Source organism: Lepidochelys kempii, chromosome 2 (assembly GCF_965140285.1).
Source record: "Lepidochelys kempii isolate rLepKem1 chromosome 2, rLepKem1.hap1, whole genome shotgun sequence".
NCBI lineage: Eukaryota > Metazoa > Chordata > Testudines > Cheloniidae > Lepidochelys > Lepidochelys kempii.
Window position 1 is genome coordinate 90,249,133 of NC_136381.1, and position 20,469 is coordinate 90,269,601.

The 20,469-nt window shown below is 39.4% G+C and overlaps 1 protein-coding gene across 1 annotated transcript in view; it reads right to left on the reverse strand.

Annotated features, from left to right (window-relative positions):
- Positions 1-20,469, reverse strand: part of PIEZO2 (piezo type mechanosensitive ion channel component 2) — a 454,182-nt gene that overhangs the window by 264,932 nt on the left and 168,781 nt on the right. The window contains exon 3 of the mRNA XM_073331610.2: positions 18,428-18,553. Coding sequence (XP_073187711.2) covers positions 18,428-18,553 — 126 coding nt within the window. The remainder of the gene's footprint in view (positions 1-18,427; positions 18,554-20,469) is intronic.

Here is a 20,469-nt window from a genome sequence, read left to right on the forward strand (position 1 = left end):
CCCAAAATAGCTTTCTTGGGGAGTTCAGCTTAAATGTTACAAGCAAACAAAAGCATCTGGGGTTAGCACAGAGGGATCCACAAGCCAAAATCAGAAATAAACCTGATAGCGTCTAACTAAACATTCCTTATCCAAATTATTTCTTCTAGGTATGGAAAATACTTTTTCATACCTGGTTCAAACCTTACATAGAATTCCTGCTTATAGCATTGCTGCTCCGTCCCTGCAGCCCAGGGAACAACAGACAAAGGGAAAGTTTCTTTCCCAAATTTAAAAGTTCTAGCCCTCCCATTGGCTCTTTTGGTCAGGTGCCACTCCTTTTCTTTTACCTGTTGGCTTGTTAACCCTTTACAGGTAAAGCAAGCAGAGAACAGACACCAAGGGGGATTTTACAGCTAACTGACTGGCTGCGTGTTTATAAACAGGAGCTCCCTCTGCTTCTTCATTTATCACAGCCTGTGGCAGAGTTCCAAAGATGGCTAATATATTTACTCAAGTCACAACCTCTACCAAGGTAGATCAAAGCTTCAGCCTTATATTCTCTGATTCATATTAAGGATTTTTCAGAGGACAGCATCACTCAAGTATTTATTCTATGCTTCAGTGCAAATAAATACTACAAATTTAGTTGTAGAATTTTACTTTATGATTCAATTTTAGAATGATCTCAACTGGAGATTATTAGATAATTTCATAATTATTGCTGCCCCATTAATCCATGTTCTTGGTCACAGAGATTAGAACTAAAGTACCACATAAGACATGATGCACTGTAGGTAAATTTGTCCAAGAGAATAAACTTTGATGCAACAGAAACTCAAATTATGCAGTGTAACCACCACCTCCCCCCACAATACATTTGCATTATAAATGCAAAGAAATTAATTACAACTTTTATGAACGTAGGCAGATGTCAATTTCCCATGAGCAATGGGCATTTTGCTGCTCACCACATATCAGTGGTGAATATTTTGCTGTCAGCAAAAGTATGCCTCTGCACATTATAACGAATAGAAGCATTTTTAAAGAGTCTGTCATGAATGAAGAGTGTTTGAAATGGAGCAATACAAACTAGAATGCTAAAGGCATTAGAGAAGAATTAGATATATTTTCCAGAACTTATGATAGCTGAAAATGAATATTTAAAATACTAGTTGATTACATGTGGTAGCACATGACTGGTAGCAAATAAACTGGCCATTACTGGAAGACTAAAAATACAATGAATACTCACTTTCTGAGCTGTTACACAGTAAAGTCAGCAGGAAATTAAAGATAATCTATTATATATGCTTAAAAAGCAATGTTAGAACTTCTGTTTTCCCAGTCATAAATTTCCTGGCCTTTTAAAGTTGTTTATAATGGGTGAAGTAATGTTGAAGATAATTCTCCCTTAATTCAGAACACAATTAACTTCTTTTTAGAGAGCAAATTATATTTACAAGTGAAGTTATCTAATCTGGCCTAACAAATACATTCCAACATCATAATATGGCTGAAGGTTTATATAGTATACGCTCTGCAAAATCAGTGGAGTTAAACTATAAACCACAGACCTTTGGAAACACTGATTATACTTTAAAAAACAACAACGAGGAGTCCTTGTGGCACCTTAGAGACTAACAAATTTATTTGGGCATAAGCTTTTGTGGGCTAGAACCCACTTCATCAGACGTATGGAGTGGAAAATTCAGTAGCAGGTATATATACGCAGTACATGAAAAGATGGGAGATGCCTTACTCCTAACGCCCCTATTCTACTTGCGCTACACTGATGACATCTTCATCATCTGGACCCATGGGAAGGAAGCCCTTGAGGAATTCCACCAGGATTTCAACAATTTCCACCCCACCATCAACCTCAGCCTGGACCAGTCCACACAAGAGATCCACTTCTAGACACTTCAGTGCTAATAAGCGATGGTCACATAAACATCACCCTGTACCAGAAACCTACTGACCACTATACTTACCTACATGCCTCCAGCTTTCATTCAGACCACTCGCACGATCCATTGTCTACAGGCAAGCATTTGCTCCAATCCCTCAGACAGAGACAAACACCTACAGGATCTCTATCAAGCATTCTTAAAACTACGATACCCACCCGGTGAGGTGAAGAAACAGATTGATAGAGCCAGAAGCATACCCAGAAGTCACCTACTACAAGACAGGCCCAACTAAGAAAGTAACAGAATGCCACTAGCCGTCACCTACAGCCCCAAACTAAAACCTCTCCAACGCATCATCAAGGATCTACAACCTATCCTGGAGGACGATCCCTCACTCTCACAGACCTTGGGAGACAGGCCAGTCCTCGCTTACAGACAGCCCCGCAACCTGAAGCAAATACTCACCAGCAACTACACATCACACAACAAAAACACTAACCCAGGAAACAAACCCTGCAACAAACCCCAGTGCCAACTCTGTCCACATATTTATTCAAGGGAGACCATCATAGGACCTAACCACATCAGCCACACCACCAGGGGCTCATTCACCTGCACATCTACCAATGTGATATATGCCGTCATGTGTCAGCAATGCCCCTCTGCCATGTACATTGGCCAAACCGGACAGTCTCTGAGCAAAAGAATAAATGGACACAAATCTAACATCAGGAATTATAACATTCAAAAACCAGTCGGAGAACACTTCAATCTCTCTGGTCACTCAATAACAGACTTAAAAGTGGCAATTCTTCAACAAGAAAACTCCAAAATCAGACTCCAATGAGAAACTGCAGAACTGGAATTAATTTGCAAACTGGACACCATCAAATTAGGCCTGAATAAAGACTTGGAGTGGATGGGTCATTACAAAAACTAATTTCCCCATATTAATTTCCCCCTACTGTTCCTCACACCTTCTTCTCAACTGTTTGAAATGGGCCATCCTCATTACCACTACAAAAGTGATTTTTCCTCCCTTGTTATTCTACTGTTAATTGAATTGTCTCGTTTGCACTGACCCACTCTCCCCCACACTTAGTAAGGCAACTCCCATTTTTCATGTACTATGTAAATATACACCTGCTACTGTATTTTCCACTCCATGAATCTGATGAAGCGGGTTCTAGCCCACGAAAGCTTATGCCCAAATAAATTTGTTAGTCTCTAAGGTGTCACAAGGACTCCTCGTTGTTCTTGCTGATACAGACTAACATGGCTACCACTCTGAAACCTGATTATACTTAGACATAGCTGATACTTCTATTGTACAATGGTACACTCTTCCATTTTCCTATATACTTGACTATATTTGCTATCACAGAACCATGCCTCACAACTATCCCTTATTTCAAAGGATGGCCATCCCTGTTAGGCCTAAGTTTGCCTGCGTCCCTCAAAGACTTACTGTTTTCTTTCTTTCTTTCATAGTACTGTATATTACTTAGATCTGAAGTATTGCACCATGAAACTGGAGTTATAGAAAAGGTTATTTAAATGAAAAAGGGTCCCATATAATTTTAAAGCATCCTGCATTGCTGATATTTCTTGGATCCTTCATTTTAGGTCTTCAGGCCTCATTCAGTTCTTGCCAGGTGAAGAGATAAGAAGATATATTCAACTATGAACTCTTCACACAGAAGCCTAGTTTGAATTTGCTGTGCTAGTTTTACACACATTTCTGCAGTTTGTTCTTGTTCTCATAGGTAACACAATAAGGTTTCCATTCCCCAAAGATCTGGGCTGTTATCATGGTTACATATGAACATTCTTTGGTGACAAGCAGCAGTGCAGGAATCCCATGTTATTATTATTCATTTGTACTGTGGTAGTACCTTGGAGCCCTAGCAAGGGACCAGGACCCAACTTGATAGGCACTATATAGAACAAAGATGTTTCCTGTCCGCAAGAGCTCATAATCTAATTACTGGAAGTGGCTTTGGAATTCATAGTGTAGTGGAGAGCTAAGAGTATATTCAGGTGATAATCCCATGGAATGTAAAATCCAGTTCCTACCTCTGGGGAACTGGAATTTGTTTCCAGAAGAATGTTACAGATAAATTTTACAAGTTTGACAAGAAAAAGGGGATGTTTAAAAAAAATGGTAACTTTCTGGTGACAATGTTTGGAATAATTTTTATACATATTTACAGGCCATATTTTATCCTGAGTTTTTGTGAGACATCCTAGTAATTATCAACGGAATTTCTACATACAGAATCAGGATGGAATTTGGCCCTTATAATATGCAAGACATAGCCCATTTAGATCACAACATTTGAAAAGGTACAGTATCTTTGCCCCAAAGTTTGATCAACTACACAGCATCTTTTTCATCTTCTACTACAACAGTACAAGAAGATTCCTGACAGGATATATGGATTAAGATGTTTTCATTTCAATAATGAAGAGAAGATGGAGGGAAAAGAAAGAAAAACCCATGAAACTTGAGTGCCAGTGGTGAAAATCAAAGGCTGATACAGACAGGATGAAACATAAGGCATTTTTCAAAGCCTACACTAAATCTGGATTCAGGTCAAGCGAACCTTCCTACCAGACTCCACTGAAGGTACCAAATCCCATGCCAAGGAGCCATCCAAGCTGGTAAACTGTTTCATCAATCCTGAGATGCAACAATCTACAACCAAACTGAACACCAACTGCTGCAAAGAACCATCATCCTAATTTGCTGACAAGATCATGCACATTTGGGAAGCCTTCTCAGTATCAATTCACTCCACCTTTGTGCACCAACCAACAGCCTACCTGCATTCCCAAAGTTCAGGGTCTTCACTTATCAAAAAGTTCTGGACACTCTACAGGACTTGCAACCCAAGATTTGTGAATCTGACCAATGTCCTTCCTGCCTTGTGAAAGACAGTCATGAACAAACTGCTACCACTCTGATCAAAATAGTCTCATGGATCAATGTCAGAAGCAATCTTCCCTTTCTCCTTTAAGCACATGATAGTTCAACTGATACTGAAGAAACCCACCCCGGATACATGAGGTCTAGCCGAGTACCTTCCAGTGTCAAACTTTCATTTTCTGAGAAAACTCTCAGAGACCACTAAAGGCCACCTACAAGCTCATCTAATTGCAAATAAAATTCTAGACCTGACAATCTGTATTCAGGCCAGGACATGGAACTAAAACTGCCTTAGTGAAACTGATGGATGATCTCCTCCCATCAATGGATAGACGGCAGGCATCAGTTCTCATCCCCCTGGACCTCTCTGCATCATTCAACAGTGTGACCCTGAGAGGCTACTGTCTCACCTGAAAGAGGTGACAGGGGTCCAGGGTAATGCGGTAAAATGCTCTGAGTCCTTCCTGTGGGTATGCACCCAAGAAGGTAACTTCACCTCCAACACTAGATCCCTGTCTTGTGAAGTCCAACAAGGATTAATTCTCTCTGGTCCTTTTCAACATCTACACACAGCCACTAGGTAAACTGGTCAGATGACATGGACTCAAGTGCCAAAAATATGCAGAAAACATTTTGATGAGTTTGTGGCCATGGTGCAACTTCTTTGGGTTGAAGGTACACAGCCCATCAATTGGTCAATTCACCACAGAGTTTAGGAGTCTTCTTAGATTCCTTGCTTACCCCTTGCTTACCCACAAACTCTCACATAGCAACAGTCTTGAGAAACATCTTTTGCCATCTCCAGTTGGCTATGTTACCCTGCACCATCCTGGCAGATGATGATCTGGCCTCGGTTATTCATACCTTTGTCACCTCTCAGCTGGACTCAGAGATACACCGGGGCATGAAGCCTTCAGTGCTTAGGAAATTCCAGCTAGTACAGTACACTTCAGTGAGCCTCCTCAGCCACACAGAGTATTGCAAGCACATCAAACCTCTCCTCCACTCCCTACACTGGCTTCCCATAGAATTTCAAATCAAGTTCAAGGGCTCGATCCTTATGCTCAAGGCATTCCATGCCCTAGGCCCAGGATATCTAAAAGAGGATGTAAAGCTCTGGAATGAAGACTAGAGTTGACATCGACACTCCTCTAGCATAATGGAACTCTCCACAAGAAAGTTGAAGCTTGTTTGTATGGGAGATAGAACTTTCCTGGAGGCTGGTCCAAGACTATAGAATGAATTCCCCCAGGAACTAAGAATCATCACAAACATTAACACCTTCCACTCTAAGTGCAAGGCACATTTCTTTGATCTTGCCTTCTCTGACATAAACACATAGCAAAGAGTATATTTATAAGCAACAAACAAAAAATATAAGAACTTATATTTAGGGCCCTATTCACGGTCCAATTTGGTCAATTTCACAGTCATAAGATTTTTAAAATGGTAAATTTCATGTTTTCAGCTATTTTAAACTGAAATTTCACGGTGTTGTAATTGTAGGGGTCCTGACCAAAAAAGGAGTTGGGGTGGGGGGTTTGCAAGGTTATTGTAGTGGGGGATGCGCTGCTGCTGGTGGCGGTGTTGCCTTCAGAGCTGGGCAGCTGGAGAGCGGCAGCTGCTGACCAGGAGCCCAGCTCTGAAGGCAGAGCTGCTGCCAGCAGCAGCATGGAAGTAAAGATGACATGGTATGATATTGCCACCCTTGCTGCAGCTGGCGCTGCCTTTAGAGATGGGAGCCCAGCCAACAGCCGCTGCTCTCCAGATACCCAGCTCTGAAGACAGTGCAGAAGTCAGGCAATACTGCGACCCCCCTAAAATAACCTTGTGACGCCCCCTGCAACTCCCTTTTCAGTCAGGACCCGCAATTTGAGAAATGCTGGTCTCCCCTGTGAAATCTGTATAGTACAGGGTAAAACCAAGCAAAAGACCAGATTTCACAGGGGGAGACCTAATTTCACAGTCCGTGATGTGTTTTTCATGGCCATGAATTTGGTAAGGCTCTACCAATATAGAATAGAATAGAATAGAATAGTTCAATGCTGACTTCCCAAGAAATAAAGAGATGCACCGCTCCTTGAATGCTCATCTTGAATATTCCAAAAAGAGAAAATAAATAATATATTCCAAACAAGATGGATGTGCTTACAAGTCTCAAAACTCTGAAGCTGTAGAGTCCTTCATAATGTTAAAAGAGTGTTACTTCTCTCACCTGGTAAACATACTAGTTCTGTTGTCTGACAAATGAAAAGATTTTTTCTAGAAAAGAGCCAAGCCAATATTGGGCTGTTCACACACTAATCAGCAGGCCAAGTATTTTTGTAACTGTTACCTTTGAACCTGGTGGATAAAATATTTCTGGAAAATACAGTTACGCATTAGGATCAAAAGAGCTTCATTGGCTGGTGCTGTAACTTTAACCTAGATGAGTTATCTTCTTCAGGACAGCACTATCTGGAATAATGTGAACACATCTTGACCCCCGACACTTAGGAGGAGCTCATAGATAGGGTAAGTGTTAAGGGAATGCTCAGAGGTATTTGAAAGATGTGCATGTGTCTGACTATCTCATCTGCAATACGAACATGAAATGAAATCCTTTAATTCTCTATCTGTTTAGCAGAGGAAGTAAAAGTATTTTTTTATGCAGGTAATACATCAAACTAGAAACATGCCGGAGTTTAAAGACAGAGTATTAAATCAAAATCAATACAATCTAATAAGAAATCCCCAGTAGTCAAACACACAGAATCTTGTGAGAAAGACAGAACTAAGGAGTGACTCATTGCTATTGAAGTTCTGATATAGATTTTGTGCTTGAACATTCAATAAACAGAGATACTGAATTTACTCATGCTAAATGTGGTTGCTTCCTAATACAAACCAAAACATCAAGTATACTTTGGTAGTACTGCAAATTTTTGTAACGCTTTTGTAGCAGTTCTCTAAGAAATTATATTTCACTTTAATTTAAGGAAAAAATGCCACAGGGGTGACAAGAATTCATTTGACATAGATATGCTATGCGATATCTAATGAGCTTCTCCCCATCCACAAAGCTTGTTACTCTATCAAAGAAAGCTATTAGGTTGGCACAATTTGTTCTTGACAAAGCCATGCTGTTACTTATCACCTTATTAACGTCTAGGTGTTTGCAAATTGATTGCTTAATTATTTGCTCCATTATCTTTCCAGGTACTGAAGTTAAATTCCCCTGGTGGTCCGTATTTCCCCTTTTTATTGATGGGCACTATATTTGGCATTTTCCAGTCCTCTGGAATCTCTCTAGTCTTCCATGACTTTTCAAAGATAATCCCTTATGGTTCAGATATCTCCTCAGTCAGCCCCGTGAGTATTCTAGGATGTATATCATCAGGTGCTGGTGACCTGAATATATCTAATTTAAGTAATTTTTAACTTGTTCTTTCCCTGTTTTAGTCTCTGATTCTACCTCATTTTCACTGGCGTTCACTATGTTAGTTGTCCAATTGCTACTAACTTTTTTGGTGAAAAACAAAGTCATTTAGCAATTCTGCCATTTCCACATTTTCTGTTATTGTTCTCCTCCCTCACCCCCACACTGAATAACAGGGCCTACCCTATCCTCGGGTTTCCTCTTGCTTCTAATATATTTGTAGAATATTTTCTTGTACCCTTCATGTCTTTAGCTAGTTTAATCTCGTTTTGTGCCTTTTCTAATTTTGTCCCTACATACTTGTGTTTATATTTATCCTTTGTAATTTGACCGTTTCCACTTTTTGTAGGACTCCAGAGTTTCAGATCATTGAAGATCTCCTGGTTAAGCCAAAGTGGCCTCCTGCCGTACTTCCTATCTTATCTACGCAGTGGGACAGTTTGGTCTTGTGCCCTTAATAGTGTCTCTTCAAAAAACTGCCAACCCTCTTCAATTGTTTTTCCCCTTAGACTTGCTTCCCATAGGATCTTACCTACCAACTCCCTGAGTTTGCTGAAGTCTGCCTTCTTGAAATCCATTATCTTTATTGTGTTGTTTTCCCTCCTGTGTTCCTTAGAATCATGTCCTCTACCATTTCATGATCACTTTCACCTAAGCTGCCTTCCACTTCAAATTCTCAACCAGTTCCTCCCTATTTGTCATAATCAAATCTAGAACAGCCTCTCCACTAGTAGCTTTCTCTACCTTCTGAAATAAAAACTTGTCTCCAATACATTCCACAAACTTGTTGGATAATCTGTGTCTTGCTATATTATTTTCCCAACAGATGTCTGGGTAGTTGAAGTCCCCCATCACCACCAAGTCCTGTGCTTTGTTAGTTACTTAAAAAAAGCCCCAGCCACCCCTTCTTCCTTGTTAGGTGGTCTGTAGTAGACCCCTACCATGACATCATCCATTTTTTTACCCCTTTTATCCTTACCCAGACACTTTCAACAAGTCTGTCTCCTATTTCCATCTCAACGTCAGTCCAAGTGCATATATTTTTAATATATAAGGCAACTCCCTTTTTTCCCTGCCTGTCCTTCCTGAACAAGCTACACCCTACTATGCCAATATTCCAGTCATGTGTATTATCCCACAAAGTCTCTGGGATGTCAACTATGTCATAGTTGTGTTTATTAACTAGCATTTCAAGTTCTTCCTGTTTATTCCCCATACTTCTTGCATTAGTATACAGACATCTAAGATACTGATTTGATTTCCCACCCTGTTCTCTCTTGTCTCTCCCTTATCCCTATTATAACAGTCTATGCTCCCCCCAGATTCTGACCTTTTCCCCAGGTCTCCAAGTTTTTGACTTACCTTTTCTTAAACAAACTAGGGAAATACAATCTAGATAGAGCTATGATAAGGTGGATGCATAACTGGTTGGAAAACCATTCCCAGAGAGTAGTTATCAGTGGTTTGCAGTCAAGCTGGAAGGACATATTGACTGGGGTCTAGCAGGGATCATTTCTGGGTCTGGGTCTGGGTCTGTTCAACATCTTCATCAATTATTAAGATAATGGCATAGAGAGTACACTATAAAGTTTGTGGACAGTAACAAGCTGGGAGGGGTTACAAGTGCTTTGGAGGATACGATTATAATTCAAAATGATCTGGACAAATTGGAGAAATGGTCTGAAGTAAATAGGATGAAATTCAATAAGGACACATGCAGAGTACTCCACTTAGGAAGGAACAATCAGTTGCACACATACAAAATGGGAAATGACTGCCTAGGAAGGAGTACTGCGGAAAGGGATCTGGGGTTCATAGTGGATCACAAGCTAAATATGAGTCAACAGCGTAACGCTGTTGCAAAAAAAGCAAACATCATTCTGGGATGTATTAGCAGGAGTGTTGTAAGCAAGACAAGAGAAGTAGTTCTTCCACTCTACTCCATGCTGATTAGGTCTCAACTGGAGAATTGTGTCCAGTTCTGGGCACTGCATTTCAGGAAAGATGTGGACAAACTGGAGAAAGTCCAGAGAAGAGCAACAAAAATGATTAAAGGTCTAGAAAACATGAGCTATCAGAGAAGATTAAAAAAAAGTGGGTTTGTTTAGTCTGGAGAAGAGAAGATTGGACATGGACATGGTAACAGTTTTCAAGTACATAAAAGGTTGTTACAAAGAGGAGGGAGCCAAATTGTTGTTCTCAACCTCTGAAGGTAGGACAAGAAGCAATGGACTTAAATTGCAAGGGAGGTTTAGGTTGGACATTAGGAAAAACTTCCTAACTGTCAGGGTGGTTAATTACTGGAATAAATTGCCTAGGGAGGTTGTGGAATCTCCATCATTGGATATTTTTAAGAGCAGGTTAAACAAACCCCTGTCAGTGATGGTCTAGATAATACTTAGTCCTGCCATGAGTGCAGGGGACTAGACTAAATGATCTCTCATGGTCCCTTCCAGTCCTATGATTCTATGTTTTCTGTGTAGGGAAACTGAGGAATGGTGATAGAGACTTGCCCGGGGTAACAAAGGAAATCTGAGACCAAGCCATGATCTGAACCTAGATCCCATGCTTTAACTATAAATCCATCCTTCCTCCTGACATCAAATCTTACTCTACACCCTGCAAATATAACATCTAAATAATACAGAATAAAACTAAACCATAACTTGTATAATCTTTAGAAATATTTAAAAAATATCTGTTACAGATTTATCAGGTTGAGAATTTGATTTATAAGGAAAAATTTGAATAGCTGAAGTTCAGACTTTGGTATTCTAACTCACACTGAGTAGAACCGTACCTCTGCAAGTAGTACCATTGTTGTAAGTGGGATGTCTCATGACGTAAGATACTATTCAGTCTCAATAAAAGTGTAAACAAGATTTACCACAGTGTACAGTCATAGCCAGTGAGAGCAAAGGTGGCAGAATCAGGCACTAAAAAGGTATGGCATTGGTCAAAATATAGTTAAGAGGAGACAGTTGGAGTGGAAACTATCTGCAGATGTTAGAAGGGTGCAAACACCAAGACATGAATTGTTTAGGGTGGCATAAGGGAATGGGGGTAATGGCATTAATTTAAAGAAAAGAAAACTTAGAATGAGTACCGGGAAAACTCTTTTACCTGTGATATCATTTAGATCATGTTACTGCCTGCCACAGAAAGTGGTAGAAGCTCCGTCGATTAAGTCATTTAAAACTGGACTTGTGGAAGCCTCACAAAAATATACTGTAGGAATGAAATCCTGCACAGCCAGGGGCATGTACTTCAGGTCCTAAGGCAGTATGTCTTTTCAATTTTTAATATTATGGATTCTATGGCCAGAAGCTGTTCAACTGATCTAATAATTCTATTTCAACAGTTACAAATTGACAAAAATGATCTATAAAAAAAATTGCACTACTGTGCCAATATTACCCCTACATCAAAACCAGATTATATATCGTTTGTAATGGCATAATTGAAACCTAGCTGATATTTATTTTAAAAGAATATTTCTGACAGAATAAAAAATATTTTAATAGGCAGCACAACAGATATTTTGGGAAGGTTTACAGACCTTACTTCTGATGTATCTATTTCCTCTCTTACCTAGATGAGCTGTATTTTTTTTTTAAAAAGCAGAGGTATTAAATGTCAAACCTGCACAATGCAGCCTTTAACAAACCAGAAATCTGGTATAAAGTTAAATGTGCAATTTTTAAATATTTTTTTTATTTGTGCCAGGTAATAATCACTGGATTCAAAGGAAACAAGAGCCCCCCAATGATTCAATATTTCTAAATGCTAATGTTGCCACAATAACATGTGTCCTAAAGACTCAAGAAGATGCTGTGGATTTTCATAGCTGTGCTGAAGGTGAAGGTGTATGAGCTTTGAATGGGAGAGAGGTAGTTAAAATAACAAAATGAAGAAACTGTATATGTGCTGATATTTGGTGGTCCTGAACTGGAACACTATTGGTGCAAAAACCAAGCCATCTGGAGCATTTCATTTTGATTTACAAATGACTTGGATAGAAAGCAAAACTAAAAAAAAAAAAAAAAAAGCAGTTCTGTACGTCTAGACAATTTTTACTTTTCAGTTTGACATTTGCTACTTTGCTTCTGCAGATGCCAAAATCTATATGCTTCTAGACTTAAAAGATTAAAGAGGTGGGTTTTAGTTCAGTGGTTAAACTGTTACTGTATCACTTTAACTCTTTAAAAAAATGACAGTTTGCATTATCCCCAGTTTTTAAAAGATTTGCAAGCGTTTCTGTTACCAACCCTGAAAGTATTTTCAGGGGTTTAATAACTCAGCAGTGAGAGAAAAAAAATTCTCTGAGCTAACAACTTGACCTACATTGGCTCAGGATCAAACAGACTTACAAAATTTGAAAAAAGAACCCTGTTTACCCATCTCTCATCCCCAGTTCAAGTTGGCAGTAGCTCTGAATATTACATAAGAGGCCTGAAGAATTCTATGGAACCTAAAGACTTATTTCTGAGGTACAAACTATTGAGTTCTGGGGCCTGATTTTCATTTTCTTACAGCATGAAAGCAATTTCATGTCATTTAAACATTTTGTGGAACACCTGAATACTTAAAAATTATCAAATAAACTATACACTGAACTAATTCAATGTTATCATTCTCTTCTTTCCTCTTCTGCTGTCACTCCCTTCCTTCCCCCTGTCCTAGTGCCACTATTTCCAGCACAATGGGAAATGCTCTCCTGAAAACCCCTGGTCACCCTCTGCCTTAAATAGTTAATAAATAACATCAATTACATATATTCTCTATATTTAAATGAGGGCAACATTTGCTCTAATTTATTCAAACTCTGAGTGAAATTTACACTTCCCAGCAGCTCAAAGCCAGGGTAAACAGGCTTTTTTTTGGTTAAATTAAACTGGGGTGGAGTCATACTACCTCTCCCCCGAGCCAGAGTGCCTGTGTAGCTGGCCCAATAAATAATAATAATAATAATATTTCAATTTGCAATAATAAACACAAATATCACCAATGGTCAATCCTATACCTTAAAGCAATACTAAACTGCAGTCCTTATATTATGGAGATGCCAGTCATGGATCCATAATGAAAGCTGAGTTGAGTTTTGCATCTAAAGCAAGGATCCAACCTCTGTTATATATGAAGAATATATTGTAACTTCCTCAAAATTACAGTACTGTAATTGTGTACACAATGATTTATCTGAGAATTTACAAGAAATCCATCAGTTTATGAGCTAAAATTAATTTTAACATTGGGTCCTTCAAGAAATTTAGCATGGGTACCAAACCTTTTCTTGTCCTGAATGAACTCAACAACAGAATAACACAGACTCTCAAAAAGTGTCCATGTAGATCAAACTCATTGAAATCTCAGGCATACTCTGCATTTGAAGAAATTTAGTTATAATTATCCTAACTTATCCTAACATTTTTGTTTCTGACTGTCATTATTACAATAAAATATTGACAGGTCAACAGCTCAGGTCACTCTCAGCTGCAGCAATTGTGGCATCAGAGGCAACAATCAACCAGTGCTTTCCTTCTACAGCAAACTGAAGTAGCTAATTCTTTCTATTCGATTTTGCTATGGATCTATTGGTTGTAATGGGTCAGTGGTATCAGAACACTGAGTGAATAAATGTGTCAAGCCTTCCTATGGGCATGTTACTTGGCCCAACTGTCACTGCTTCTTAAAGGTATGCTATGCTGAAAACCTGTGTTACAAGAGAATTAAGGCTGAGAGTATGTACTAGTAATTTAAGAGTACAAATATTATAGGTTATTATATTTATATAATATAAACTGTTATAACTAGTTACAGTTATAATTACACAGAATAATTACAAATCCCAGAAAATCAGAGTTAAACTTAAAAGAAATCCAAACATGCTAAGGCTCCTACACAACCTTAAATAAGCTCTCTAGTGATGGGCAAAATATTAAGGGGGGAGGAATGAATGTGTCTTTAAAAATCAGCTTGCTCTAAAATGCATTGACTATAATTGCATAGTAGCACTACAGGGCACAGTTAATATCGTTCAGGTGCTCTGTTGCCAATGTTATCATGGCTCATCAAGTTATATTTTAACACACCGCCATGCACACGGTGGCATATCTCCCTATGCTGAATATGGGACACCTGGTAAACAAGTTAAACCGCAATCAATCAGAACTATGCAGTACAAACATTCAAATTAACATCAGGTTGACTGAGCCCCCATTAAAAAGAAATACTGTGTAGTTGGATTATTTTTATTTACCTTCTTATCTTTAAGGCTTTAGGGTTCACAAGGGGAGAGGTGGGACACACACCCACTCATACCCCTCTCTCGCACAGGGTGGGTGACCGATCAACCCGACCCTCCCTGCCGAACACTCTCCACGCTCCAGGCCTCGCTGGGCCACCGGGATGAACCTGCCTCTCCCGGTACTTGGCGCCGCGTCTTCCCAAGGCAATCCATGTGTGTGTGGGGGGGAGGGTGGTAAGCAGGGTCACATGCCCCCGCCCAGATTTCTGCCAGGGTTCACACCAGAACGTGGCCAGCAGCAGCATTTCCGCACTGTGCAGGACGAAAGGGATGGGAACCGCTTCCAGCTACAGGGGAGGGTGGGAGAGAGGGAAGACCTCACCCATGTCTTTGCAGAGCTCATCCCTTCCCCCGACCCTACCCCCAACCCCTGTAGGTTAGGGGCAAGAACAGGCTGGAAATCACTCCTCCACCTCCCCGCCTTTACTCCAGAGCTTGGCTGAGGGGTGGAGAGGATGCCCTGTGCCAGTGTTTTGCGGGGTTTGGCTCCTTCTGGCCAGCGCTCTGGGCCAGAGGGTCTTGGGCTTTCCCAGGTTACTGGCCCAGCCAGAGGCAGTGGGGGAAGGAAGGAGCCTGCCAGCCAGGCTGCTGGTGACCTGAGCATTCTGACCAGGGGCTGATTCTCTGCACAGCACTGGGAGAGAGACATGCCCCGCCAGGGGGATATGGAGGAGCAGCGGAGCTGAGGAGGGTGAAGGGCAGGGAGAGGACAGCGACAGGAGGAGCAAGTAAAGGGACAATGGATGAGCAGCAGAGGCAACACGTAACTGGATGCTGCCTGGCACCTGCCTGCACTCACTGGCCACTGCAGCTTGCAGCACGCAGTCAGCACCGGCTGGAAACAAGACGCGGGGATGGGGCTCTGCTGGCCGAGACCAGGCATGCAGCGGTGGCCGTGCTGACAGACCAATAGGGGGAGCAGCCTGGCCCCGCATGCTGCATCTTCACCCCGCCACCAGGCTTGCATACCCATCACTGGCCACTGGACCCCCCACTCATCACCAGTGGGCGGGTGGCTGGTGAGCAGGGATCCGACCAGTAGCAGGACCCCCCAGTACTGATGGGGGAGAGGCAAAAAATATGGGACAATTTGCCCATTTTTAAGAAAAATTGATACACCTGTAGGCAGGCTTAAATACAGGACTGTCCCTTTAAAAACAGGACATCTGGTCACTCTAGCTATGCACAAACTTGCAAAGCCATATTTGCATGAGTATTCCCTACTGTATGACTGCAATAGGGCTACCTGCTTGAGTAAGTATGAGTAAGGATCCACAATAGTGCTCCAAAATTACTACTTGGAGTCGGAATCACATCTTATTTCTCTGGTAAGTACCATGCATATTATGATGCCATTATTTAATAATAAATAATATTAAGGTTTCAGAGTAGCAGCCGTGTTAGTCTGTATCCGCAAAAAGAAAAGGAGTACTTGTGGCACCTTAGAGACTAACAAATTTATTAGAGCATAAGCTTTCGTGAGCTACAGCTCACTTCATTGGATGCATAGAATGGAACAAATAGTAAGAAGATATATATATATATACACATACAGAGAAAGTGGAAGTTGCCATACAAACTGTAAGAGGCTAATTAATTAAGATGAGCTATTATCAGCAGGAGAAAAAAAATTTTGTAGCGATAATCAAAATGGCCCATTTAGACAGTTGACAAGAAGGTGTGAGGATACTTAGCACAGGGAAATAAATTCAATATGTGTAATGACCCAGCCACTACCAATGTGATATATGCCATCATGTGCCAGCTATGCCCCTCTGCCTTGTACATTGGCCAAACCAGACAGTCTCTAAGCAGAAGAATAAATGGACACAAATCTGACATCAGAAATCATAACATTCAAAAACCAGTAGGAGAACACGACAACCACTCTGGCCATGCAGTAAAAGATTTAAGGGTGGCAATTTTGCAACAGAAAAACTTCAAAAACAGACTCCAAGGAAAAACTGCCGACCTTGAATTACTATGCAAACTAGATACTATTAACTTGGGTTTGAATAGAGACTGGGAGTGGCTGGGTCATTTCACACATTGAATCTATTTCCCTATGTTAAGTATCCTCACACCTTCTTGTCAACTGTCTAAATGGGCCATCTTGATTATCACTTCAAAAGTTTTTTCTCCTGCTGATAATAGCTCATCTTAATTAATTAGCCTCTTACAGTTTGTATGGCAACTTCCAACTTATCTGTATGTGTGTGTATATATAGCTATATATATATCTTATTATTATATGTTTCATTTATGCATCCGATGAAGTGGGCTATAGCTCACGAAAGCTTATGCTCTAATAAATTTGTTGGTCTCTAAATAATATTAAGTATTTCTTTTATTATCTATGTCCATCTCCTCCACACTATTAGCCTTGACACTCTTGTTTATCCCTTTCAGCCACAACCATCTTTGCACTTACTACCATGCTCCTTTCTAAATGAAATATCCTGCCTGAACTAGTCCATAAAACCAATACCAGGTCCTCCTACTAATCTCTAACCAATACTTATTATACTATGACATATGCAAGAAACTAGTCATCTAATAAGGCATTAGGTTGAAGGCCACTTGGGTATACTTGATACTGATTATAGGAGGGGAAAGATTTTACATTTTCTCTTTCTCCTCCCACCCTCTTTGTTGCTTGTCCATGAAGATTATAAAGGCTGTGGGAGCAGGAATTATTTATCTACATATATGGAAAGTCCCTAGAGCATTGTGAATGCTACCATAATGGAATTATAATAGCCATAATAATTATCAAATAGAAATAGCAAAGGAACTTATCTAATGCACTGGATCAATTATGTGCATTTTATATTTTGAAAATGCAAACATTTCTTTTGAGAACATTAAAGATCTGACAAAAGCCTAATAAGTCAGCGTTAAAACTGTCATTTGATGTGCACAATTGTATCTTTTCTTTAAAAAATAGTATGACTTAAGGATGAAGTGTTAGCATTAATTCTGAGTTTCCTGGGGCTTTTGTTGTTTTAAGTCAGATGCTCAGCTTTACCGGTGTCTTGTATTTAATTGTAGAACTACTGTTTATTCAAGTGATAGTAGCACATTCTGTGATAAATAAAATGGGCATTTATCAAAGGTAACTTGCCAGTTATAAATGTCAAACATAAGCATTGTAAGACAAATATAAATTGTCTATCTGGAGCTTACATTTATCTTATTTCAAGTCGTTGGATAATCAACATTTGTGCGACAGTGTTCACATTTGAATTATTGAAGAATATTTTTGGAAAGAGGAAGATACAATAGGTTACATGATTTACTTTTAATTAATATTAGCGTAAAAAGAAAATATTAAAAATGCTATTTCCTATATAATATTAGAGAAGAAGAAGAAGAAAGTAGTGTGTTTAGGGTTGTAAACTTTGAATCCAAGGTTTGGATTCAAGGTTTAAAGTTACTCAAATTAGCAAGTACAACAAAATTTCATAGGAGGCATAATATGATAGCGGTAGTCAGTCTAGATGGATTTGCATTAATATACAACAGTTTAATTTTAATGTAATGAGATATGCATTAACTACATAAAAGAGAGGCCATTCCAGGCTGTGGATAACCTTGACCAACTCTCAAAAATAAAATTCACATATAGCACAATACATAATAGATCCATTGAGAACACTACCCTGACAGCAATATAAGTATTACAAACATTTAATAATAAAACCTCCCACCTCCCTTTGGTCCATACGGAAAAGATAGGCCTTGCAGCATGCCAAAGGTTAACAAAGTTGGGTAGAGCCTTAATGGTAAAAAAAGTCCAGCCATCAGCACCCCCCCCTTTTATACTAGCAAAGCATTCTTGCATCCTTCAAGTTAATGCCAAAGATAGAAAGGATACTCACAGTTAAAACCGGGTTCAATATTGTTTCCAGCTTCAAGGCTGTTTATTGTGATTTGGAAGATGATGTGCAGCAGCAGGAATGATAGACTGATGAAACACAAGGATTTTAATAACCTTCCTGTATGTCCTAGAAGACACAATATTGAGATGTACATAGTTGGGAGAAGTTCCAAAGAGTCAAAATAGTGTTTAAAATTATCCAAGCATAGAAATTTTGTAAAAATCTGGTAAATGGAAAAGGTTTCTAAAGCAAACCAGTTATCCACTAGTTATGAATGTTACCTTGAGGGTTTCTGTCACTCATACCACAGTATACAGCACGATTATAACAAATGTTCAAATATGGCACTTCAGTTATAAAAACCCTTGATTATAACTTATACAATATTTTCCTCAAATGTTTTTTAGAAATTATCTAGAATCTCCAGATATCAGTCTTAACTCAATGAATAAAATTTTAAAATATTTCTATCACCTAATCATCTGACATATACACTGTAAATAAGCAAATGTTGATTAACATTCCGAAAGGCAAAGAGAAAGAGCTACCAATCTGTTACTCCTTTAATTACATACAACATGGCCAGAAAGATTAGCATCTTAAAACTGCTGTGATGGTCAGAAGGAGCATAGACACTCTTTTAAAATGAACACTTTCCTTTGTACAAACTGGGGTTGACAGACAGGCTAGCTGATCAGTCTCCTTTGGTAGCTTTTTGGAAATAATTTTCAACAGACTAGGAGACGATTTTTCCATAGGCACTTAGTTGTTGATTCTCTATGACTTGCTGGAGATCCATGTCAGACAACAAATAAAAAACGTTTGGAAGAGATTTTGAAAATGTCCTCATACGTCCCCAGCAGTATCCTGCCTTTCCCCTCAAAAGTGAAAATTGAAAGAAAAGAGTGAATTTAGAAGAGAAGAGATGTGAATTTTGTAAATCACTGATATTTCTTCAGAAAACAACATTCTTTTTAAAATCTAAAATGTATTGCTACTAAAAAATGGTCAAGAATTATCCATTTGTCTGCCTTAACTATAATAAAAAAAATAAATAAAAAGTTGCATCTCCATGGTACCTTCCACCCAAGCTTCCATAAATTTACTTTCAGATCAAATCTATGAAGTTGGTAAGTATTATTAGCTAAATTTTACACATCAAAAAACAGAGATCTTGGCCAAAGTAATACAGAAAGCCTGTGGCAGAACTGATGGGGACAAAGGCTCCTCCAATTCCCCATAACTCCCAGATTTGTGATTAAATGACTTTCTCCCTCAAGTATCCAATGGCTCATGGAAGGGAGTTGCTTCAGCAACCACGGAGACAGGAGCAGACCAAAAATAGGGGTTGTGGTGCACTATAGGTCTCTTTCAGAGAATCCCTCTTGAAATTTGATAGGGACCATGTAACTATTTACATTATAGACAAAGATACAAAGGCACTGGGATTCAGATATATAAGGCAGCACTGGGATTCAGGAGACCTGGATTCCATTCCCAGCTCTGCTCCTGACTCGTTGTGTGACCTTCAGCAAGGCACTTCACATCTCTGTGCCTCTCTTTTCACCCTTTGTCCAACTTATCCATTTCAACTGTAAGCTCTGCAGGGCATGGAGTGTCTCTTATTACATACACAAAACCCACTATAACTGCACTCTGATTTCAGTTGGGGCCTCTACGCATTCCCATACTAGTACAGCTAGAACTACTAAATATAGAGAGACCAAGTTTATAGTGGTTAGTTATATTCAGATACTACTCTCTAATATGGATACTACCAGAACAGATGCTTTAGATATGCAGTTTGATTACACAGCTGACAAAATGCCATGAATTTATTTTTGTTGATACAAATGTGGAAGGTTAATGACACTCTAAAACTTGATAATTCTATCACGGTCACACTTTTCCATTTCACTCTTGTCTCAGAATAAGGAACCATTTAAAGGCATGTCATAATGCTATCAATTTAAAATCTCTTTCAGACCCAATCACACTATTCATTATATTCCTGACAGACCGTTTAGTAGATTACCATGAAA